The 24426-nt window shown below is 55.0% G+C and overlaps 1 protein-coding gene across 3 annotated transcripts in view; it reads left to right on the forward strand.

Moving 5' to 3' along the window:
* The first annotated feature begins 2071 nt into the window (after nt 1-2071).
* The window catches only part of NPHP4 (nephrocystin 4), a 126234-nt gene continuing 103879 nt past the window's right edge, over nt 2072-24426 (forward strand). For 2 of the 3 annotated variants that reach the window (XM_060141619.1, XM_060141617.1), the window contains exons 1-5: nt 2072-2233; nt 5208-5360; nt 14535-14707; nt 15767-15831; nt 18593-18748. In XM_060141619.1, coding sequence (XP_059997602.1) covers nt 2099-2233; nt 5208-5360; nt 14535-14707; nt 15767-15831; nt 18593-18748 — 682 coding nt within the window. In that variant the 5' untranslated portion in view covers nt 2072-2098. The remainder of the gene's footprint in view (nt 2234-5207; nt 5361-14534; nt 14708-15766; nt 15832-18592; nt 18749-24426) is intronic. The other variant, XM_060141618.1, reaches the window with a different exon arrangement.

Consider the following 24426-nt stretch of genomic DNA (forward strand, 5'->3'; position numbering starts at 1 on the left):
ACGATAAAACTTGAGTGACCTCTACCAATATTTGTTATTGAGAAGCATCTACAGTGTTATTAATTCATTTAAAAACAGTAGACCTGTTACACGTTGACATAAAGATGTAGTTTTTTAATGAAAGCCAATTGCGTTTTCCGAAACAAAACCACGAGCAAGAACTGTGGGGTTGTTTTGCTTGTTTGCGAATCCCTTTAACATCCTGCTGACACACCGCTGGGGACTGCTTGGTCTGGTACAGGCTTCTCTGTTGTGATGGGTCATTTCGGCTGAAGTCTGAAGGAAATCCAGCCTCACCCCGATGAGGGAGGAGGCCCTTAGAGAACTGGGGGTATCCTGCTTTGGGGCTGTACCCAAATCCACAAGCGGTTGTTTCTTGCGGGTTTCTTGCGTGCAGTCTGACACCCTGTTCCTGAACTTTCACAGTGTTCGGGTGGATCTTTCATCCATGCAGAATTTTATATCATTGTGCTTGTTCACTTGGAAAATACTGCCTCTGAGTGAGGCAGATCTTCCAGATATTGACACATCTAATCACACAATTTCAAAAGATCCCTTTCGTTCCCGGCACTACCCATCTCGTCAGGAAAGTCTTCAAAGAAGTATGCAGCTGTCTGGCTCACAGTGGAGGGTACAGATTTTCCCAATTCTGAATTTCGCCTGAAAGCTCAATTTTTTTGACGAGTTTTCCTTGCAGTGACAGGTTCATTTTGTTCACGTCTGAGAGATTGTCTACAAAGCACCCAAGTCTGAAAAACCATGGTTTGTCTCTGAGCCGTTCTTTTAGTAAGAGTGGTGTTGCTGAGTGAAAGAAGGAGCTAGTTCAGCTCGCAGAACAGCGATCACGTCCGGCTTACCCTGGGGCGACCGTTGTCTTTCATCTGGCAGCAGAAATGCTTTTCGTGTATTTCCCGTTTCATCTCAGAGTGTTGAAAGCACGCATCCTCAAGGGTCAAGACGTCATAAAATCCATAGTTTTCACAGCTTCCCCAAGGACATTCTTAGGTGAAGCTGTTGGACTTTGTGCCCTGAGAGGGGAAGAACCCAGGATGGCTCGTGGGGTGCGGTGCCGTTTGCCTCGGGGCGTAATGCAGCTTCACCCACCGTTGCCTCGGCGCCACCGGCGCCAATGCCAACCCAGTGAAAGAGGCAAGTGGCATCTGGAGGTTATGAAAATAGCTTTGACCCTGTGGAGCCCTTGACCACCTTGGGCAACCTCAGGGGTTTGGGAACCACTTTCAGAAAACTGCTGTCTTAGAAGATCAAAGCCCGTGCCTTCTTGCTTGCCATTTTAGTATACAGAATATGGCCTCTGGTCAAGGCCGAGAGCTTATGATTCTGTGTCAGCTGAAGACAGTCTCTCGAGAAGGTTCAGATCCCTGTCTGCTGGAAGGCGGGTCGCATCCTTATTGAGCCAGGTTGCCAAGACGCCCAGAGCACTCAAAAGCTGTCCCCACCTGGCTTCACCAGCAAGACTGCATGTAGCTCAGCTGTCTTGGGTGCCGGACTTCAGGGGCCCCTTGAGCCAGGGCTCTCGTGATGACGTCTGGACCCGCTGGCCTTGCTCCTGCTCTGCCTGCCTTTTTGTATGTGTCTCAAGGTATCTGCTCCTGTGGTGCCCGGGGCAGCTTCAGGCTGATGACCTCTCTGCTCCGAAGGCCACAGAAAAGAGTGTTTCCTTCTCCTAACAGAACCAGCAGAAGCTCTGAGATCATATCTCGTTGGCTCTGAGTGGGTCATGTGCCCCAAGCCACTCTAAGACAGCCCTGGTTCCCGAGGCCTGGTGCCCTTGTGCAGGGCTCGACCCCCACAGCTGGACAAAGCACGTGCCGGTCCCTAAATCAGTCACTGAGACCGGGATAGGTGTGCTCTGGTTGGCCAGGGGAAGGTGGCGTGGGCGCCAGTCTGCTGCACGGGGGCGCTAGAGGGTGGGATGGCAGAGTGTGGGTTGCAGGGGTGGTGGTTTCCCTGGGGTTCCCGGGAGGTCGGAAACTTTCAGAACTGCTCTAAGAACTGTGGCCCTCATAACTCTTTTCTTTATTTGAACATGAATGCCGCAGGTAGTCTTGAGGCCCCCAGTGACCCTCAGGCCGGCAGAATGCACGACTGGCACAGGATCTTTGACCAAAACCTGCTGGTCCCTCCCCACACACACAGAGCACGCCAGCCTCTAAAGGAGTCGGCGGCATTTCAGTGTGTCCTGAAGTGGCTCGATGGCCCGCTCATTAAGCAGGTAAAGAAATTGGTTCTTTACTGTCAGACGCACGCTGTCACTGCTCTCACCTGAGATGGTATTGATTTTCACATGTTTATTTGAGTCTTGTACTGTACCCATCACCCCGGGCCTTGGCAGTACTCGGAGGTAAAGTGGTCCGTCAGCAAAGAGGATTTGTGATTCAGCGACTCGGTCAGCACTTTTGGCCCTGGCTAAAAGGCTTCTTTTTGCCTACAGTGGAGCAATCTAAAAACCCAGGTAATTCGAGTTCCTGGGTTATTTCCTGACCAGGTTGTTTGCAAGAAGCGGCCTTGTGCATGGCTCAGCATGGCCGGCTTTCAGCCTGGCAGTCAGAACAGCAGGGGCGGAGCTCTGGGCATCCTGGGAGATGTGCCTGGGAGGTACCACCGCCTTTGCACATTCAGGCCCTTGCTCTGTGGCTCTGCGTCCACCTGTGCCCTCCAGCTGCCGGGGGACCTGCCGGAGAAGCTGGCGCGTCTGTGTCTCCTCAGACCACCCACAGGATTGGATGGTCCTAGGGAGGCCCAGTGTCCTGGGGGGACGCACAGGAAGGATCCAGCCCTGCCAGTGTGAGCACGTGGCTTGGCAAGACCGTATCTTCTTCCTCTGCATCTGGCAGGGTCGTTCTCCAGGCACGCAAAGCTGTCGGAGCGCTGGGGCTATTATTGAATCACTCGCATCCGTCCTGCATCATCACTTCGAGCCCTTTGATTGAGCACCTGCCGTGTGCTTGCCACCGTGTTAGGTACTGTGGTGATTACTGCTCTTACCACTTTACTTCTTAGCGCTTTACTTGTATTAGTTCACTTCATCCTCATGACAACCCCAAGATGTAGGTAGCATCATTGCCCCTGTTTTACAGAAGAGGAGGCAACCCGAGAGAGGTGACCTTGGTTGCCCAGGGTGACACAGCTCCAGCCGGCCAGCTGGGACTCCAACCTAGGGAGACCGGCTCCAGCAGTCTCCTGGCCTTCCAGGAGCTCACAAGATAGTGGACAGCAGGAATTTTGCAAAGGAGATTTTATTTATTTTCCCATTTTACTTTATTAATTCATTTTAATTTGTTTTTGAAAAGGTAATTCCCATAGTTCAGAATTCACAAGGGCGCACAGGGAAAGTGTATTGTCCCATGAAGTCCCCAAGGCACCCAGTGTCCCACCCTAGATACAGCCAGTGTTAACCTGTTTTCTGTACAACTTTCTGGAAATTCTAAGCAAATACAACAGATAAATACAGTTGTATGTATTTTTCCTTTTTTTTAACATAAATGATAGCTTATATTCTGTTCTATATCTTAAAAAATATTCTTAACAATATGTGTTATAGGTTGTTCATGTCATTCCATGAAGAATTTCTGGCTCTTTCTTAAGACAGCATGGCTTTCCCTGTGTGGATGACCTGTCATCCGTTCATTAGGCCCTTGCTGATGACCAGTTGGACTCCCTCCAGGGGTTTGCTTTTACAGACATGGCTACAATGCGTAACTTCATGGACATCGTTTAAAAAAGATGCACACATGTGTCTCCACTGGAGTGATTCCTACAAGTGGTTTCGTGATGTCGAGTCAGACATTTAAAGTTTTCACTTAAAACCCAATTATAAGTTGTTTATAAAAAAATCACACTGTAAACCTAAAGTGTATGTCTTCAAACCATATGTATGAAAGGAAAAGGATGGAGAAAAGGCCGTGTAAACACTGAGCATAAGAGAGCCTTGTGGCTGTGCTAATATCAGACAAAGTAGAGTTCAAGGCGAAGCATATCCCTAGAGATAAAGGGACATTTCACAGCGATGATGTTAGTCAGGAAGACGTGACGGTCCTAAATGTGTGTGTGCACCTACGTCGGGAGCCCCCAGAGGCACCCCCCGGGCTCAGGAGGATTTGACATGACTCAGCACATAGTCATCCTCAGAGGACAGATTTATTTCAGTGAGAAATTACCGAGTAGGATGAGCCGAGCCAGAGGCGTATGGGGGGAGACGGGCGTGAGCTTCCGGGGTTGTCTGCCATGGGAATCCCCCAGGACACACTTCATTCCCTCAGCAACAGGCTGCGACACCACCTGTGAAATGCTGTCAATCAGGGAAGCTCGTTAGAGACTCAGTGCCCACAGGCTCTAAAAACCTCAGGGCTTCTCGGGAGCTGGTCGTGTAGATACCCTCTGCCTAGCACGTACCAAGATTCCAGAGTCCCAGAAGGAGAGCAGGCGTTCAGTGTAAATCACTCTGTCCAGGCAGTTTAGGTCCTGGGAGCTGTTCTCATTCGTTAGGGTGGTGGGACCCCCACGTTCCCGGAGGAGCTAAAGGCCCAGCAGAGCCTCACTGCGGTGCGCGGTGCTGCTGTGGGGAAAGGGCTGGTCTTTACAGCGTCTGGTGCCTTGTCTGTATTTGTGGCCATGACTTCTCAGTTCTCAAAGATCTGCTTTTCTTTTGCTCACACCCCAGCGCCACCCCCAAATAATTCTGGCAAGTTGAGTTTTTAGTTTGTGGTTCTATCAGGATGTAAAGGGTAAAACAGAACACAGAAAACCATGCAAAATAGGCTAAGCTTGAGGTAATTTGTTAACTCACATAAAGACAAACCCATAGTTAGCATAAGCTTCAGGTGTGCCTTGATCCAGAATCTCACGTGGTGTCACCTGGACTTGTTCTTTCTTGGCTCCACATGGCATCATGTGTGTCTGTCTCTGCAGCTCTGGCCTCTTGTGTCTCGTTGCTCTGGGTGAGTCTCCAGCCTGTGTCTGGGCCCAGAGACTCCAGCCTCTGGTTGGCCAGGGGAGGGCTGTGTACTTGGACTCATAACCTCACCAGGACCACGGGCCGTGGGAGAGAGGTAGTTCCCCGAAAGGAACTGAGACCTAAACTGGGGGATGGACGCTGAGTGGCCCAGTTCTCCGTGGATGGTCCGTCAGCACTTGCTGGGAGACTCGTGACCTTGAGGACCCTTCAGGGCTGTCCCTCTGTCTCCTAGGCTGTGCTGGAGGTGCTGTCGGAGGTGGGCTGCCACCTGCGAGTGTCCCTCTTTGACGTGACCTACCGACACTTCTTCGGGAGGACGTGGAAGAGCCCGGCGAGGCCCCTGGAGCCGCTCTGCAGGCAGCCACCCAGGATCGACTTCAGTGAGGTGGGCGGGGCGGCAGGTGGGCGTGCGGGGTGGGCGTGCGGGGTACAGTGGACCTGGGGGCGCCGCCAGCACGTCCTAGAGCCCAGGAACGCCCCTGAGCAGTGGGCCCGGCCCTCCAAAGCTCGTCCTGGCGCCGGCCCCTGTTTCCAGACGGAATCTTGGGTGGAAGCCGCACGCCCTGAGCGGTTCAGCTGGGAGTGGGGGGGACACACGAGGGGGTTTCGTCCCCTTCACGGAACTTGCAGCTTTTGGAACAAAGTTAGGAAATTATCGATCTCATCTGACTCCCCTACTTTTCCTCTCCCCTTCTTTTTCTTTCTTTTTCGTTTCTTCTTCTTCTTTTGTTTTTTTTTAAAATGAGCAACTTGAGACCTAGCAGTAAAGTGACTTACCCAGGTAGAAGGTAGCAGAGCCCGGAGCCCCTGCCTCTGCCTGCAGACGGGGTGCTCGCGTTGGCATCAGTTGGTGACACGATTTTGCCCACGTAGCTGTGTCTGGCCGCCCCGCAGACAGGGTTTTCCATCTTCGTTCAGCTGCACCAAATTCGCAAACATCCCTCCATCGCCTGCTGTCTGCTCGGCATTGTGCCGGGCGCCGGGGCGATGATGCTGGGTGGACGGGCCTGGCGTGGTTCTCACCCTGGACAACTTGCAGTCTGCTGGGACGACACACCCAGGCAGGCAACAGAGCAGGTGCAGGTGTGATAGGTTCTCGGAGGAGACCGACAGCTGCTGCCCTGAAGAAGGAGGGAGGTGTGCTGCAGGCAGACCTCTGCGAGCTGGGCCCCAGGATGAGGAGGGACCCAGCCCCGGGACGTGCAGGGCGGCAGGTGCCGCAAGCAGGGCAGGGCCCGCATGTGCCCGGGGGTGGGGGAGGGAGGCGTGGGGAGGCAGCCGAGGGTGGGCTTGGTGGGCTGGCTGGGCAGGGCCTTCCTAGGGACACTGGGCTCTTCCTCAAGAGTGGGAGGTGTCCCAGAGGTCTTCTTCCCGGCCGCTGCTTCAAGCTGAACTGCAGGCAGCAGGGTCCTAAGGGGGATGGTCACGGGTATCGGGAGGGTCAGTGCTATGTTGGCGTTGTCCTTCCCGTGCGTACAGAGTCAGGGAAGCCCAGTAAGTGACAGTACAGTGAATAATGGAGGTGGTGGCAGTGACCATGGCCATCCTAGGGGAGGTCGCCGTGCGTAACCAGACCAAGCGAGCTGCCCTTTTCTGCGGGGGGCAGTCCTGGCCCAGTCGTGAGGCCGCCGGGTTGCGACTCTGCACTTGGCGGTCACCCAGGGTCGGGATGCCATGTCTCGGCGTGGATTGATTCTGACTGGTCCCGTTACTGAACGTGCCGGAGAGGATGACGCCGCCCCCGGAGGTCAGGAAAATTAGATAAGGCCGTGGGTACGTGTGTCCTGCGGCCCAGGACCGCGGCTGGTGTCCAGGCTGCCAGACGGCCTGTGAGGTGCCCCTTAGAGTCTGGCCAGAGAGAAAGGCCGCGTGTTGTAAACCGGGGAGTGGCGGTGGGCGGCTGCTTAGGGTGCCGTCCCAGCTCAGGCAGTGAGTCGCCTTCACGCCTCTGACTTGGGGCGGTCAAGGCCCGGGCAGGAGCGTGGTGGCCCCGATGTTGCTGGGAGCCTTCCAGGGCCGGGCTGTTTGGATTCGCTTTCTCGGTTGGACAGTCAGGCCCCGGGAAGCCCGGTGTGGTGACAGTTAGTACGGTGACACAGGGTCCTCTCACTCCTGGGGAGTCTCCACGGGAGAGGCTGGCTCCCAGCACCTTGGTGTGGTTTCGTCCCCCCCATCCGCCTCTGGAGGTCGGTAGATCATCTCTCCGCCTTGAAGAGCAATCCAGCAGGTCAGAGGCTGTGAGTGCCACCTGCCTTGACCGCAGGGATTGTTCTTGGGCCTTGTTTTCACCCCAGGCATCGGAGGGGCCCTGCAGGCTCCGTTTGGAAGCGCTGCCGTGTCGAGGGGATGGTTATGCTCTGAAGTCAGCACAGCAGCACTTTGCCGCCACTGGGGTCCCGAGATGAGCCCTCCCTCCGTGGCTTTCCCCTTGGCTTTCCCCGTGGCAGTGGCTGTCACAGCCTTGACAGGCCACGCCCAGAGGGCCTGCCCTGTCCCGCCACCAGCTGGGTGACTGTGAGCCCTGCAGAGTGGAGGTCGCGTTGCAAGGAAGCCTTCAGAGCTGCCGCTCCCCCTTCTGGACTCGTCCAGGGTTTAGCGTCCGTGCCTGAGTGGGCTTCTCGTGTGTCCCCGTGTCCTGGGAGCTGTGGGTCTTGGGCCTTTCCAGCTCACAGTTCAGGTCTGACCTGAGCTGTGGGAGCCGAGTGCCGCTCCATCGTTCGTGTTCTGCCGAGTGGGGCATGGGGACGGGGCCGTGTGTTAGGGAGGACCACAGCCCTCAATGTTTCTGGAAGAATCTGCACCCTTCAGCCTTAGTTACTGAAGTGGAGATCGCAGCAAGGCTGGTGTGGGTGAACAGAGCATTTCTGGTTGGGAGCTGGTGTCAGAGCCACGGAATTGCTCAGGGAAGAGCTGTGCTCCAGCTGCTATGCCCAAGGCGAGCAGCAGAGGCCAGTGGTGCCCCAGGAACACCCATCCTGATGCGCCACTCGGCGGCATCCTCCTTGCCCAGCGCTTTCCTCCCATCCTTGACGTTCAGAGTTTAGTTAACTAAAGAGAATCCCCCTTCGCCGTGTGTGTGTGTGTGTGTGTGTGTGTGTGTGTGTGTGTGTACCTGCGTGCATACGTGTATGTACGTGTTTACATGAAGTGTGGAGCATTCCCAAGGTGGCCTAGATAGGCAGGAGGGACTGGTTCTGTGGTCTCATCATCTGAGCAAAACTCTGCGTCCGTACCTATGGGAATAGAGAGAAACACAATTTGCCCTTTTTTGAAGTGATTCTGAAATTTGGTGATGATCTTCTTCTGATTTTACTAATTGCCTGGGTTTTTCTGGTTCTGCCGATCAGCCGTGGCTTGGGGGTGATACGACGGGAGGTTGCCAGCTGCCAGTAGCAGGGGACCATCTTTGGAATCGACATGGCTGTCCCGCCTACACGTGGATTCCTGAATCAGCCGCGTGGGCTCTGGGTTTTGATTGAGTTGTCACTGTAATATGCAACCCTGAAAGAAGATGTTGTTTTATTACTTTGCAAACAACGTCCTGAGGAAAGACTTGGGAAAAAAGAAGTCCTTCCTTGAGCCCGAGCTGGGTGTTTCTTTCTGTGAGTGATGAATTCCTCATGCTGCGCTCAGATCCCCTCTTGTCCCAGCCTCTCGGCTCTGCCTGGCGGAGCCCAGGGGACCAGCTCCGGGCCTCTCAGCTCTGACTCAGAATTAGGTGCACTCCTTCGAGACCGTCCTCGGTGGAGAGGAATTGCCCTTCACTTGCACTGAGACGGTTGATCGTTCATTCAACCTCTCAAAAGATATCTTTAAAAAATAATCCGGGGGGCTTCCCTGGTGGCGCAGTGGTTGAGAGTCTGCCTGCCAATGCAGGGGACACGGGTTCGAGCCCTGGTCTGGGAAGATCCCACATGCCGCGGAGCAACTAAGCCCGTGAGCCGCAACTACTGAGCCTGCGCGTCTGGAGCCTGTGCTCCGCAACGAGAGGCCGTGATAGCGAGAGGCCCGCGCACCGCGATGAAGAGTGGACCCCGCTCGCCGCAACTAGAGAAAGCCCTCGCACAGAAACGAAGACCCAACACAGCCAAAAATAAATAAATAAGTTAAAAAAAAAAAATCCGGGAGGCCAAAGTACTGTGCAGTTCCTACACTTTCTTTCTGAGATGGACATAATTCTCCCTTAGATTCTTTCCTTAACTAACCACGCTCAGCCTTTCAGCGACAGGCTCATTTCTCCTCCTTTATTTATTGTATGCAAATGACTGGCAGGAATCCTAGTGGTTCTTCACAGGCAGCCGGAACCCGGACCAGGAGATGATTCCTCCTGAGCCCATCACAGCCCGAGGTGTTGCTGAAGTCACAGGCGGATCCCTGGCCTCCGGGAGACACAGGTAATTGGGCTGCTTCCTCGTCCCATCGCCAACCGAGAGCAACCAGCTGCTGAACGTGCTTGTTCGTCAGAGTAATGAGAGTGAGGTGACTCCCTTTAAAAGTGGAGGCTGTCCATAAAAAAGAATGAAATCATGCCATTTGCAGCAACATGGATGGACCTGGAGATGATCGTACTGAGTGAAGTAAGTCAGACAGAGAAAGACAGATATCATATGATGTCGCTTATATGTGGAATCTAAAATAGGACACAAGTGAACTTATCTACGAACCAGATACAGACTCACAGACACAGAGAACAGACCTGTGGTTGCCAAGGGGGAGATGTGGGGGAGGGAAGGATTGGGAGTTTGCGGTTGGTAGGTGCAAACTATTGTATATAGAATGGATAAACAGCAAGGTCCTAATGTGTAGCACAGGGAACTATATTCAATACCCTGTGATAAACCATAAGGGAAAAGAATATAAAAAGGAATGTGTATATATGTATAACTGAATCACTTTGCAGTACAGCAGAAATGAACACAACATTGTAAATCAACTATACGTCAATAAAATTAAAAAAAAAAAGTAGAGGCTGTCAGGGAATGTCAGCATGTCCAAACGAAACTCTGGGAGGCTCTGCCGTGCCTTGGTTAATCTCCGGGTTCTTGAACGTGCCTTACCCTCTCCTTACACCTCTCACATGTTCCAAGAGCTGCTCCTGATGCAAACAGTCTGCAAAGCAGGAATCCAATGTCACTCCCGGGCACCGTCTCTACGGAGAGAGCCTGGCCTCAACCGCGTCACCCGAGGAGGGCTTCTCTCCTCTCCAGCTCAACAGAAACCAGTCCTTGGGGACACCAAGCCAGGAATGGACGGTGGTAGGAAGGGGATAGAAATGAGTGAGTGAATAGAAGGGCAAAGGATATCTCTCCGTGATGTTTCCAGCAGTGGGATTTAGTTGTACTGTGTGGTGATTTAACTGTCTACCACGTGGGGACAATAGAAAGCTCTGAATTTGTCAGCTTACGCTGTTGTGTTCATCACAGTCTCCCGGTGGTATTTTTGCTTCGGGCTGTAACTGGGTTTGCTGTTTCTGAATAAGCCCAACCATCGTTCTCCAGGCGGGAGCGGGACAGGCCTTGGCGTCGGGGGTGGGATCTGATGTAGGGGGACAAGGGCTGAGTCCTGCTCCATCACTTACTCCTGTGGGGTCTTAGGCCAGTTGTTTAAACTCCTGACTCTGAATTCATCGTGAGGGACAGCAGCGCCCATCTCCTAAGGGTCCGGAGTGTAAACAGTAGGTTCTTCCCAGACAGGCGCCCAGGGAGCAGTAGGTGTTCACTCAGCAAACACTGGCTGGGGGTCCGCTCTGTGCCAGGCTCTGTTACATTAGGAGCTGGACGTGCCCGGATGGGTGAGATGGTGTGTGGTCGTTTCAGCCGTGGTGGGGTTTGCATTGTCACTGTAGATCGGGGCCTGTCAACCCTGGCTCCGCGGACACTTTGAGCCAGATAATTCTCTTGGCGGGGGGCTGTCTCCAGGGCTGTGTCCCTTCCTGTGGATAATGGTGGACCCCACCCCGGATGAGCGGAAGCTCCTGACTTCGGAATTAGAGATTTTGCATCTTCCCAGATGCTTGGCAACTTTGCTGGCGAGCTCACCGTGCTTGGAGCGCTCAGTCTTGTGGTGGCTTGTGTGCAGGAAACTGCTCTGAGCCTCAAGTGGAAGGTTGAGCTGGCAGATGTTGGCTGCAGGAAGGATTTGTGATATAGTCACCTTCCTGAAGACATCCTATTAAAGGTTTATTAAAAAAAAATGGTTTGGAAGGCACTAGTTTAATTTCTGATCCTCTCTCCTGTGGCCTTGGCCTCAGCCTGGGACCGAAGAGCACGTGTCACTTAGGGCAGGTCAGGCGGAGGTGCGGCCGGCGACGTGAGGCCGCAACCTCTCCAGGAAGGCACATCCTCTGAGGCCCGATCGTGTGGGTGAAAGTGGAATCTGGGCCCCGAGGCAAAGCGGTGTCCGTGTGTCTGAAGATGAAGGCATTAAGACAGGAGCATTTCTGTGATTTATTAATCTGTTTCTCCTGTCAGAGAGGCACCTTGTCAGGGGTGGCTGAGTGAGATGTGATGCGGGGGGAGCCAGAGCCCCGCTCTGCCATCTCCCGCGGCTTCTCTCGCAGGTAATTGGACGGGCTTGACTCCAGCTTTCAATCGTGCAGTGGCAGCCCATGCGTCTGCGAGCATCCTGCACGGCCTCCTTGAGGCGTCCTGACGCTGGAGGGCGTGTTTGCAGTGCTGCTTGACCGCGGTTGAGATGTCTGGCCAAGCCCGCGGGGCTGGGGGTGGGGGAGTGCCTGGGTTCCAGGTGACTTGGCCCTCCTGGGGACCCCCCCAAACACACACGCGCACACACACACACGCACACACGCACACACACACGGGTTGAAGCTGCAGAGTTGTGTGGTTCATCCCAGGAGGCTTTTCCTTCCTCCGACCCTCCGAGTTGGTCGGCCCTGGGCAGCGTGTGCATTTTCTACCTGCCTAATCTAGCTTTTACCTTTGAACTTTGAACTTCTTGAGGGCTGGATCGCGTTTTCTAGGTTCCTTAGAAATTCTTTAGCACGCGCTGTGCCCACACTAGAGGGGCAGTAAATGATGTTTGGAAAAGCATCCATCCTTAACCAGCAGTAATGATGGGATGAGACCCTCAGACCTCGTGTCGCCTTGTGATTCACGGAGCTTCCAAGGCCGACCCTCCTGGTGAAAGTGGGGTCTCTGGAGACAGACCAGGGGGCTCCGTGGTCGGTTTGGTCTCAGAATAATCGTTTTCAGTGGTAAAGGAAAGGGAGAGGCAACAGCCATGAGTCCACATGTGGGCCGTCCCCAAAGCAGCTGGTCCCCCGCCTCCAGGCAAAGGATTTCAAGGTGACCTCTAAGCTGGAGGCTTATTGCTGCTTTGCATCAGAGCTGACAGTGTTTGTTTCACTGCCAAGAGGAAAAGTGGGTAGTGTTCATAAAACTGATATGCACAGGTGTACATATGAGAGGTGAGATAATGACAAACTTGACTTTACAGCAGGCCTTTTTAAAACAGTTCTTGAGGGCTTCCCTGGTGGCGCAGTGGTTGCGAGTCTGCCTGCCGATGCAGGGGACATGGGTTCGTGCCCCGGTCCGGGAAGATCCCACATGCCGTGGAGCGGCTGGGCCCGTGAGCCACGGCCGCTGAGCCTGCGCGTCCGGAGCCTGTGCTCCACAACGGGAGAGGCCACAGCAGTGAGAGGCCCGCGTACCACAAAAAACAACAACAACAACAACAAAAAAAACAGTTCTTGAGTCTTGGAAACGGAAACATAATTCTCTCTTGGTCCAACTGCCTGTCAGCTGTAAGTGGCCACTATTTCATCATTTTGCAATAAAAGATAATAGAATAACGATTTATATCTCGTGGCTGATGTTTTAATGTGTCTCTCTGTTATCCTGTGCTGACAGTCTGTGATTACAGTAAACGTTTTCTCGGTGACACTGTGGTAATGACTCGTTAATGGGGGATTGTTCCAAGTTTAAGTCACGTTGCCTGGCCCGGCCCGGCCTGGCCCTGCCTTGGGGGGAGGGTGGCCTTTGTGTTCTGCTGGTAACTCTACACCTGGGCTTCGCCCCAACAAGGACGCTGGGTTCCGGGGACCACTTGGGTCCAGAGCCTCAGGTCAGCGCTGACCTGGGCTCCTGGGACGCTTGTTGCCCATAGATTCGCAAACCCAGTTAGTGCCTCCATTTCTGTCTTCTGTGTCTATGACGTTTGTTAGCCGAGAGCAACTGCTTTGGATTTCAGGAGATCGGAAAACAGCAGAGGGAAGGTGCTTCCATTCCCACTTGGGAGGGTGCATCTCAGCGATGGGAGCTGGATTTGACCTGCCCGTGTCCCCCCTCCCCGTGGTGAGAGTGAGTGCTGCCATCTGTACCTTAGAGGATGGAGAGGCTGCAAGTGGGAAACCTTTTAGGAGCAATTTGAGTATCATCTACTTGGCTTGGGTCCACAACTCCTATAATAAAGAATCCCACCGTGGGACATCCCTGTTGGCCCAGTGGTTAAGAATCTGCCTGCCAATGCAGGGGACACGGGTTCGACCCCTGGTCCGGGAAGATCCCACATGCCGTGGAGCAACTAAGCCCGTGTGCCACAACTACTGAGTCTGTGCTCTAGAGCCTGCGAGCCACAACTACTGAGCCTGCATGCCACAACTACCGAAATCCTCGCGCCTAGAGCCTGTGCTCCGTGACAAGAGAAGCCAGCGCAGTGAGAAGGCCGCGCACCGCAACGAAGAGTAGCCCTCGCTCACTGCAACTAGAGGAAGCCCGCGTGCAGCAACGAAGACCCAACGCAGCCAAAAACAAAAAATCCCACAGCAATATTCATCATTAAAAGATGTTAGTTGGGCTCTGAACTGAGGATCCTGCTTAGTTTATTTTTATTTTTTTATTTTTGCGGTACACGGGCCTCTCACTGCTGTGGCCTCTGCCTTTGCGGAGCACAGGCTCTGGACGTGCAGGCTCAGTGGCCATGGCTGACGGGCCCAGCTGCTCCGTGGCATGTGGGATCTTCCCGGACCGGGGCACGAACCCGTGTCCCCTGCATCGGCAGGCGGACTCTCAACCACTGCGCCACCAGGGAAGCCACCTGCTTAGTTTAAACAAAATTAATTCGGGTGCAGCCTCATGGTATTTCCACACGAAACAGGGATTAGAGTCAATACTGGCAAGTTGTGATTGCAGTTTGACGGCGGTGTTGGATGGAACGGCTCAGCGGGTGCGTGGGTGTGGTGGGCTACTTACGTCTTTGGGCTCGTGGTCCTTCCGGGTGATGGGCATGGGGCGCGAGGCTGCCCCAGCCCCTTTGTTCTCCAGAGGCTCTGGGTCTGTTGGCATTTTCTGTGGATGGGAAGGTCCCAGAGGAGAAGCAAATAGTTTGATGTCCCAGATGCTGGGCACCCTGGAAGGAGGAGCTGTGAGGGGGTCGCTCACTGGGCCCCTTCTCTTCTCTGGCGCCTGGAAGGGATGCTGCTCCCCACGCGGCGTGTTTGTGGCGTTGACGTGACAACGAGGAGGGAGCGCACCTGTGTTCCTCCGTGTTTCTTCTCTGCAGCTCGAGAGCGTTCAGTCCGTCCCTGGCTTCTCTTTTGCAGCCCTTCTATTTTCACACGTCCTTGAACCACCCTAATATCGTGGCCGTGGTGGAAGTGGTCACTGAAGGCAGGAGACGGGACGGGACCCTTCAGGCTCTGTCCTGTGGGTTTGGAATCCTTCGGATCTTCAGCAACAACTCGGAATCTCCTACGTCTGCCCCCCAGGACAAACGGTATCTGCCCCGTTTTCCCCGTCGCTGGGGTTTCTGGCGTCTTCCTGTGGTGATTTAACGGCTCATTATTTGTCCAGACTAGAAAGCTCTGAATTTGTCAGCACGTGTGTTCATCACAGTCTCCCGGTGGTATTTTTGCTTCGGGCTGTAACCGGGTTTGCTGTTTCTGAATAAGTCCAACCATCGTTCTCCAGGCGGGAGCGGGACAGGCCTTGGCCTCGGGGGTGGGATCTGATGTAAGGTGGTCAAGGCTGAGTCCTGCTCCGTCACTTACTCCTGTGGGGTCTTAGGCCAGTTGTTTAAACTCTTTGAATTCATTTTCAGTGCAGCGCCCATCTCCTAAGGGTCTGGAGTGTAAACAGTAGGTTCTTCCCAGACAGGCGCCCAGGGAGCAGTAGGTGTTCACTCAGCAAACACTGGCTGGGGGTCCGCTCTGTGCCAGGCTCTGTTATGTTAGGAGCTGGACGTGCCCGGATGGGTGAGATGGTGTGTGGTCGTTTCAGCCGTGGTGGGGTTTGCGTTGTCACTGTAGATCGGGGCTTGTCAACCCTGGCTCCGTGGACACTTTGGGCTGTCCCGTGCAGTGTACGAGGTCTCGTAGCACCCCTGGCCTCTGCTCACTAGATGCCAGGCAGCCCCCTCCCTGCCCCGCTGTGACAGCCAAAAGTACCTCCAGACTTTACCAGACATCCCGACGGGGGCAAAATCATCCCGGGTTGAGAACCACCACTCCAGACACACAATCGTGGAAACCCCTCAAACGTTGTTTTCTTGGGACATCTCCAAGCATGACCAACTCCCCAGGCATTGTTTTCTAGTGCTGAGGTTCTCAGGCTGCACTCGGGCTCTGCTGTGTGTGTGCTGGACATGCTTGGCCACGAGTGCTGAGGGCTCGCGGATCTGATGCTGTCCTCAGCCGTCTGTTTCCCACGGAGGGTCGAGAAAGCTCCTGGAGGTGTGGTGCTGGGGTCCCCAAGGCCTTCCTTTCGAGAAGCATAGCTGACATCCCATGAGTAAACGCAAGATGCTGACCTGCATCTCACGGGTCTTGTTTTGCAGGTTGAGACTGTATCACGGCAGCCCCCGAGCCCTCCTGCACCCGCTTCTCCAGGACCCCATAGAACGTAAGAGGCGAGGCCTGGCCAGGCCTGCTGCTACTGTCCTCAGCAGCACCTGTTCGTCATATGACTTTCCTGAGTGTTAGAACCTCATCAGCTTAGCTGAATTGTTAATAGATTTGGGGAACATGTAACATTGGGCTTGGAGTTCTGACATAATTTGAAGATCAGAGACACACGAGCCTATAAGGATGGTGTAGCCGTGTGAAGACGACCCCATGGGGGCCACCTGGTGGGAGGGCTGTTGGCCTCCTTGCCCCTGGGGTAGCAGCTTTGCCCCCACGTGAAGTAGTTGCTGTCCATCACTGCCCAGCGGCTGTCCCAGGAAGCCTTTGACCGCAAAGTCCGTGGGTCATCTCCACCACAGCAAGGTGTCCAGTGGTGCCAAACGAGAGTGGCATCTGCAGGAGCACCTGGCATGCATGGGCCCCGTGCGGAGCGGCCGGCCTTAGGGCAGAGTGGGCTTCCTGCCCTGCCTCTGTGGCTTCTCCTCCCGAGCCGTCAGGGTACCCGGAGGGACCTGCGGCCCCCTGGCTGCCGGCTGCGTGGAGGGTGAAGCGGGGGGGGTGGCCTAACAGGCTGTTTCAGGGGCCCATGTGGGCTCTGCTGGCCCTCGGGGAGTGTGGACGGGGGCCAAGCAGTGAAGGTGGGTCTCTTTGGCGTGGGGGGAGGGGATGACTTTCTGTCTCTTTGTGATGTTGCCCAGTTTCCGATGGGCACCCAGCCGGTGTGAAAAACCCAAGCCTACCCCGACCCATCCACTCGCTCTGAATTTGGTGAAAATCTCACGATAGAGGAACAATTGGTCAGAAACTTGGTTTTGTTGATACAGACTGGCTTTTAGGTTATTTCGCAATTGAATTTAATCATTAACCTGCCAGCGTTTTCTCTCCTGAAGTATCCTTAGACTCAGCACCTTTCCAACAGCAGACACAGCCCCCAGGTTGGTTCCAGGCCCACGGATCTGGGCGCTGGTGGAGGGTGTGGGAGCTGTGGCCGTGTGAGGGGGGCCTGGGGAGGGACCGCCACAGGCTGTCAGCTCATCATCTCAGGGGCATTTCTAAAAGTGCAGGGCTGTTTTTCTTGGATGGATAATGCAGTCACATGACCCAGCATTCAAAGTACTGAATAGTATGAAAAGGTTCAGGTGAGGTCTCCTTCCTCCTCTGCTCGGCCCTTCACCTGCACCACAGGTGACCTTCCTCTCTGGGATCCTGTGGGTCCTTCTAGGTCCTCTGATGACACACAAGCAAACATGCACTTCCCTGTTCTGTTTTTGCCCCCGTTTACTTGTCCCAGACCTTTCTTTTTTCCCTTAATGATTTCTCTTGGAGGATGTTTCATATCAGTACCTAGAAAGCGTGCTCATTCTTTTTTTTTTTTTTTGCGGTACGCGGGCCTCTTACTGTTGTGGCCTCTCCCGTTGCGGAGCACGGGCTCCAGACGTGCAGGCTCAGCGGCCATGGCTCATGGGCCCAGCCACTCCGCGGCATGTGGGATCTTCCCGGACTGGGGCACAAACCTGCGTCCCCTGCATCGGCAGGCAGATTCTCAACCACTGCGCCACCAGGGAAGCCGCGTGCTCATTCTTTTTACAGCTGTGTGGTATTTCATTGAATTGCTGTTTGTGATTGAACCAACCCACCCCAAATGGACCCTTGGGGCAGTTCTGTAAGAACAGAAGGTTGAAGGCTTTGCTGCAGTGGACATCTGCCATTTTGCAAGTGTGCACGTGAATCTGTAGGGTAAACTCCCAGAGGTGGGATTGCTGGTCTGAGGGCCTGTGCATTCACAGTTTTGTGTTATTTCCCCTGTTTGCCTTCCATAGAGGTTGTACCAGCGTGCTCACCAGCCAGCCATGTAGCAGAGTGCCTTTCAGGGTACTTAACATTTTAAAGTAAGCACATCCTATGTTTGGAGTGGTTAGATATTAAAAATCTGGTTTTCGATAATATAGTTTTGTTTTTCTAACGAATATTTAGTTCTTTTTTTATGAAAGCACAAAGCACGCCTCAGGAGGTGGTGAGTCCCCTATCAGTGGAGGAAATCAAGCCCAGGCAAGATGGACCATTTGATGGGAATGTGTTGAGGGCATGTCTGTGGTCACTCCCAGCCCAGTTTCTATTGACGCCCTTCCGTCCACTTTCCCGAGTGCTCTGTATCTGAGCTCTTCCCACCACTTCCCAGTGGTTCCTTTCTCCAGGACACTTTCCCTCTTCCCACTTCCCCTAGCACGTTATCCGAACCTTCCTTGGGGTTCGGATCCCGTTCTCCTGTGTGTTATGGATGTCGGCATGCTTGTGTCTTAGTTATCCCAGAGGAATGGTCCTTCCTTGAGGACAGGACTCTGTCTTGGAGGCCACTGGCCACCCAGGGCCTAGTCCTGCTGCTTTGTGGGTCTTGACGGATGCAAGGCTGAGACTGAAAGGGATGCAGGCCTCTGGTCAGAGGACCTTCTAGGTTCCCTCTGATTATGGGAGCAAAAGCGATGCCTGACTTCACTGCTCTTGGGGAAGAGGTGAGCAGAGAGATTTTGTTATGTCGGATCAAAAACAAGTATCTCTTTAGTTGCAGTTTTACCAGTGAGAGTTATTTAAGGATTGATTCTTTTTTGCTCTTTGGCTGAGCAAACAGAGCAATTCCCTTGTCTCCCTAGAAAAATACTTTTCCTGTTTGTTGAGTTCTTTTCCAAGATGCTCAGTTTATTGGTCGGTTTGGCGGAAGGTGCCTTGGTTCGGGCTGTCACAGGAGGTGTTTTCTCCCTCAGAAAACAAGCACATGACCCTCATTGAGAACTGCAGCCTGCAGTACACGCTGAAGCCACACCCGCTCCTGGAGCCCGTGTTCCACCTTCTTCCCGAGAACCTTCTGGTGTCTGGTCTGCAGCAGATACCTGGTCTCCTTCCAGCTCATGGAGAATCGGGTAAGGGCTCCTCTGTTTCTGTCCACTTGGTGAGTCTCTGTTAGTTCATGGTCAGACCTTGCAGGAACTGGGGTGAGGGCTGGCTGGGCCCCCCAGCAAACAGCCTGGTGGTGGGGGGAGGGGGAGGAGGGGGAGGGCAGCAGTGTCGTCTCGTTCGCAGCCCCTTCCTGAACACACCTCACATCCCTCAGGTCATCTCTGCCTTCTCTCCTTGAGAAATGCTTTCATAAGACAAATAGCCCATGTCTGTATGACTGTGGCCAGAAAAACCACTGTTGCTAGATCCCACCCTTACTGGGCCACCATGTCAGTGGCTTAATTATTATCAGTTTTTAATTGTGGTAAAATAGACGTAACATAAAATTTACTGTTTTAACCATTGTCAAGTGTGCAGTTCAGGGGCATCAGGTACATTCACACTGTTGTGTAACCATCCTCCCCGTCCACTTGCAGAGCCTTTTCATCGTCCCAGACGGAAACTCTGTCCCGCTAGACGCTGACTCCCCTTCCCCTCCCCAGCCCTGCCCCCCCCTTCTGCTCTCTGTCTCTATGAGTTGACTCCTCTAGGGACCTCCTAGGCGTGGAATCCTCCTACAGCATTCGTCCTTTTGTGACTGGCTTATTTTGCTGGGCATAATGTCCTCAAGGTTCATCCCTGTTGTTCTGTGTGTCGGAATTTCCTTGCTTTTTAAGGCTGAATGGATGGACCACGTTTTGTTTATCCATTTACCTGTGCATGGACACTTGGGCTGTTCTGCCTTTCAACTTGTGAGTGAAACTGCTCGATTACTTTGGAACTGAAATTCATGGGACAGGCTCAGGGCTGTGTCTGGGTGTGTTTTAGAAGTTGATTCTCCTGGTGGGTGTGGGTCAGCCCTTCGCAGCCACGAGCCACTGTGAAGGCTGCTCTCCTCTCAGGTCCTGCCGACAGGCCTCCCTCCTCGGTCTCATGCTCCCCCTGAGTACCCTTGGGGGCTTTTTGCCTGGCCGTCTGGGAGAATCCAGGGGGAGGGACCGCACCAGCCTCCCCACCTGGGGCTGCTGGAACCTCTGGTCTCGGTGGGCCGGCTGCAGCTCCCATCCAGGAGGGGCAGGATGTGGCTTTGGGTGTGAGTGGCTGGGGAGGAGATCTGGGAGGTGCAGAGTGTTTGGCTCAGAACAGAGACACTCAGGACCCGAAGAGACGGCTCAGCTCCAGGAGGGAGAGTGTTTGTCTCAGTGACGATGTCCCTGCGCGTGGCCTGGGTGCTGTGGTCTTGTTATCTGAGTTCATGAACTCCTGGGACGGGTGCACGGTGGTCATCACCATCACGAGGTCACTGTTTCTCCAGCGTCTCGGAGAAGAGACGATGATACATGAGAAATGACCAGTTAACCGTGAACAGGAGCACGTCCTGGGCGGGGGATGGAGGGTGTCCCAGGTTTGGATCTGCCGTGGGTCACCAAGCTCTAACCCTCCTGAAGCCCCCCATAGGCAGCCGTGTTGCCCTCTGCGATGCGCCTGTGTTCACCCAAGAGGGAGGGAGGAGAAGTTAAGAGTTACAGGCAGGCAGAGGGAGAACCTCCTTCCTGGTCGTGCTGTTGGGATTGAGAGGGTGGAACCTGCATCCGGCTCTGAGCCCCCCTCCCACTGGTCATGGGGGCGCTGTCAGCACCGCTGTGACTACGCGGGTATCAGGCATCTATGTGCGCACCTGCGGGGAGCTCAGCTTCTGTGAGTCTTTCTGACCTGGGATTCTGGGAATTTAAACAGAATGTTCTCGAGGCCTGAGGTGTATCCATCACCAGTGGGTGTCAGTAGAACTGCAGATAAAACATGAAAGTACGGAAGCGGAGCTCAGGCCTGCTTCTGTGTCCCTCCTGGAAGGCGAAGGAGAAGCTCAGATGCCCAGACAGGCCCCGCGTTTGTTCTCAGCATCTCAGGTCGGACCGTGGGAGTCAAGGGCCGTGTTATAGAGAAGAGTTCTGGATCCAGGGAGCGTGAGTTCGGCTCCGGATCCTGAAGTTCGTGTTTTCGGAAGAGCTGAGCCCCTCTGGCCTCCGGTTTGCCTCCCTGGAATGGAGCGGCTGGTACTGGGCGCTTTTAATAGATGCAGGTGGTGCCTGTAAATGGCAAAGATGGAGGACAGTTTACGTTGTTGTTGTTTAAAAACAAATGGCCGGAATTGGCCTGGTGGGTGGGCAGGAGCTGCCGTCACGTGTGCAGGAGCCCTGCTTGCTCCTCGGGGGAGGGGCCGAGGGCAGCCTCCCCTCCGTCCCGGAGACCCTGTTGCTCAGCCCTTTCTGACAGCGGTTATTGTCTCCGTTACCAGTTCTGCCCAGGATCTTACGGGCTTTTGTGACTCATCTTTGAAAAAGGGTTTCTTGGCTGGATACTGTTTTATGGCCCTGAAAGGGCCCAGGCAGGGACTGGTGCTGGCGTCCGTGGTGCTGGGAACCGGGGATCGCTTGTCTAGTTTGCAGAGGGTTTGGTTATATTTGGGTGCCGCGTTGGGACTCGGATATTTGTTCCTTTGTAAAATGCCACAATACAGGAGGAGTGAGTTGTTTTCCACTGAAATGTGGACTGAGGTCACTGCAGGTTCACACGCGGTTTTAGTTAAGTGGGGCAGCCTCGCAGCAGCTGCAGGAGGTCTGGCTGGCAGGGGTGGTGAAGGGCGCCCCGGGCACCGTGCTGGGCAGTCAGTGCAGGGGGCTCACTGCTGTCAATCACCCCTTGTCCCCTGCTTGGCCTGGCTCACTGCCGCTGCTCCCCAGGATCCCATCCTCCCTCCCTCCTGTATGTCGAGCATCGCCGTGGCAGCTCTGTGCCGTGCGGGGCAGTCCCGGGGCCAGCCCGCCCTGCCTGACCCACCAGCCCGCTGACTCCAGCCCCGGCTTCGTCATCTGTTAAACCCAGCTCGGCAGCGCTGTCCGCGGAACTGACTTGCCCGTCTGCCCCGTGGCGGCCTCCCCTATTGGTGTGTCCCCGGGCCCGCCCTCTACTTACCTACCTGAGGTGGTTCCCCAGCCCCGACCTGCCGGCGCTGCATCTCAACAAACAACATCAAGGTCCCGGGTGGGGCCCCGCACCCCAAGCCTGAGCACCTTGTGTAGAGGTGGGGTTCTCCCCGCAGGCTTCCCAGGCTGTGCTGACGGCCTGCCCTCCCCAAGTCTGGGAGCGTGGCTTCTAGATTCCCGGAGTGACCGCGGTCCCCTGCAGAGAGGGAGCGAGGGCGACAGGGCTTCCCGCTGCCGCTGAGAGCCGGGGGCTGGTGATCCTGCAGCCTAGACCCCAGTCCTTTGCGCCCTCTTAGGCCAAGGACAGGTTCAAGTGACAGAATTAATCTTTACTCAATGAATTCGGTAAGACTAAAAGTTTTCCCTTCCAATCTCACTCCTAGAGAAAACCACTGCTAATAGCTTGGTGTATGCCTTTTATACACTAATTGAGTCATTGACTCATTCACTTATTTGTGGATGGCTCAACACGTATTTGTAGAGTAGATCCTGTGCGTGGCAGGCCCGTGCTGGGGCTGGGGGTGCAGCCCTGTATTCCCAGTGGAGCATCAGGGCATCTTTCCCAGATGAAGGTAAGCGAGGGCCAACCTCACAGTCTAACCACGGTCCTCACGGGCAGTGGGAGGCGTTTCAGAGCCGGTGTGGACCGGCTCAAGCTCATTTCCACTCCCGCCTAAATCGTTCCTAGATTTCGCTTGCATTCTGTTGCCTCTGTCGCAGTGTTCTCTCTATCTTGTGAGGTGCATTCTGGCGAACGAAATACCCTCGGCAGGAGAGCCATGTCCCCGGGAGGCTGGGGTCCGCGGGTGGGGGGACGTGGTTAGGGCCTAGCGGGGAGCTCCTTGGGCATCTCGGGTGTTTCCAAGTGCTTCCCTGAAGGGTGTCGCTAGGGAGGGGTTCTAGCGGTCCCCATTTTCTCTGCAGTGCATTCAGGGGAGTCTCAGAAGAAGATGGATCGTTGTGCAGTAGGGTTTGTCTTCCCACGGGAGCACTGCTCTTGCTGGGAGTTGCAGCCCTGTCCAGAGACTTGGCAACAGATCGGTGAAAGCTTGACCCAGTTACAGAGCACGAGGGTCAGCAGTCCCCACCACCGGGAGGTCAGCTCTGCTGAGGCCCCTTGTGTCTGTCCTGGCTGCTGACGCTGGTCGGTTGAATGGCTGAATGACAATGTCAGACGGCAAAGCTGTGCTTTGTGGGCGCTGCTGGAATGTTGGGGAAGAGCCCTGAGGCCGGCGGTGGTGCGCCCGCTCTGCTCCTGGCCCCGTGTGATGGCTGCAAGCCTCTGCTGTGGCCGGTCTCCTCTGTAACATGGGGACATTATGAGGACCTACCCAGAGAGGGACACAGGGAGGGTCCAGCGAGCGTGAGCTGCTGTTCTTCGGTCAGGCAAGTTCTGCCTTGAGTTGAGCCAGAAGGCTCCTCCGACCTGGCCACCCTGTGGCTGCCGCAGGACACCTGGGAGGTCGGATCTGTCTCCTGTGGGAGGGCCCTTCAGGGCCCTTCTTTCTTCACTCATGGCTTCTGGAAGCTTGCGGAGCGGGTCCCTGGCCAAGCCAGGCTTGGAACTGGGCACCTTGAGTTGGCAAAGGCGTTGGTTCTGGGTTTTCCTTCTGTTCCTGTGGCAGCCTGCAGACGGGGGTCTGGCTGGTGGCTGTTCTCTCTGTTCCAGTGCTTGTTGACCGTGGAGTGACCTCTGGCTTGGGGGCCAGGCAGACCCTCTGCGGGAGCAGCCCCGGGGGAAGGGCACTCATTTCCCACTTACGCTTCTCTGGAAGCAGGACTTGACGTGGGGGGAAGGTTAGCAGGTAACATGTCGGGGTGTCCCTTTGGGGTTGGGTGATTTTGCTGCTCAGCACGGGACTGCTGGGGAGAGGGTGCTGGGTGCAGCCCGTGTGTTCTTCCCTGTGTGTTCAGTGGGCACCCCCAGGCTGCTCTCTGCCCCAGAGATGAGAGAATGGGGTGTCCGGGGGGTCCCGGCTCCCTGGGCTGAGTGATGGAAGCCCAGGTGGGGGGCAGGGTGAGAGGGTCCCGACAGCGTCAAGGCCGAGAGGGTGTGTGTGGGTCCTGAGTGTGGGGTGGGGGGAGGTAAGGGGGTCTCACCAGGAGTACAGGGATCTCAGGGGCCGTGGCTACCTCCCTCTGGTGGAGGGGCATGGCCGCCTTACCTGGACCCCACCCCCCACCCCCGTGACTGCCCACAGAGCCCTGGGCCACTTGAGTCTGAACACATGTTTTGGCCAAGAGTTTAACTGCGATCAAGAGGAGGGGGATTGTTTGGTAACCAGCAAACGAGCCTGTCCATACTTTAAAGCAGCGAGCAGGGTCATGCAGCTCAGGGTCATGGAAAAAGGCAGCGGTCTTGTGTTAAAAATGCTGAAGTCACTGGAGGAGGATTGCAGACACATGAATTAACTTGCAGAATGCAAATAACATGGAGTCTGCAAAATAAGGGAGTGACAAGCATTGTTCACGCGTCCCTCCCACTTCCCTCTGCTCCGTCTCTGCACACTCACCTCCTGCTCTGAGTCCCGCCAGCATCGCTCCCTGAAATCCTGCAGGGACAATCTGTACCTCCTCCTGTCAGCGGAGGCCCTGGGTTCCTGCGCCTTGCTGCAGGAGGTGGACCATTCGCCCTGCCCTCCAACCCCCCCCAACCCCGCCGGCCCCGACGGAGGCTC

Source organism: Lagenorhynchus albirostris, chromosome 2, assembly GCF_949774975.1.
Source record: "Lagenorhynchus albirostris chromosome 2, mLagAlb1.1, whole genome shotgun sequence".
NCBI classification, from domain to species: domain Eukaryota; kingdom Metazoa; phylum Chordata; class Mammalia; order Artiodactyla; family Delphinidae; genus Lagenorhynchus; species Lagenorhynchus albirostris.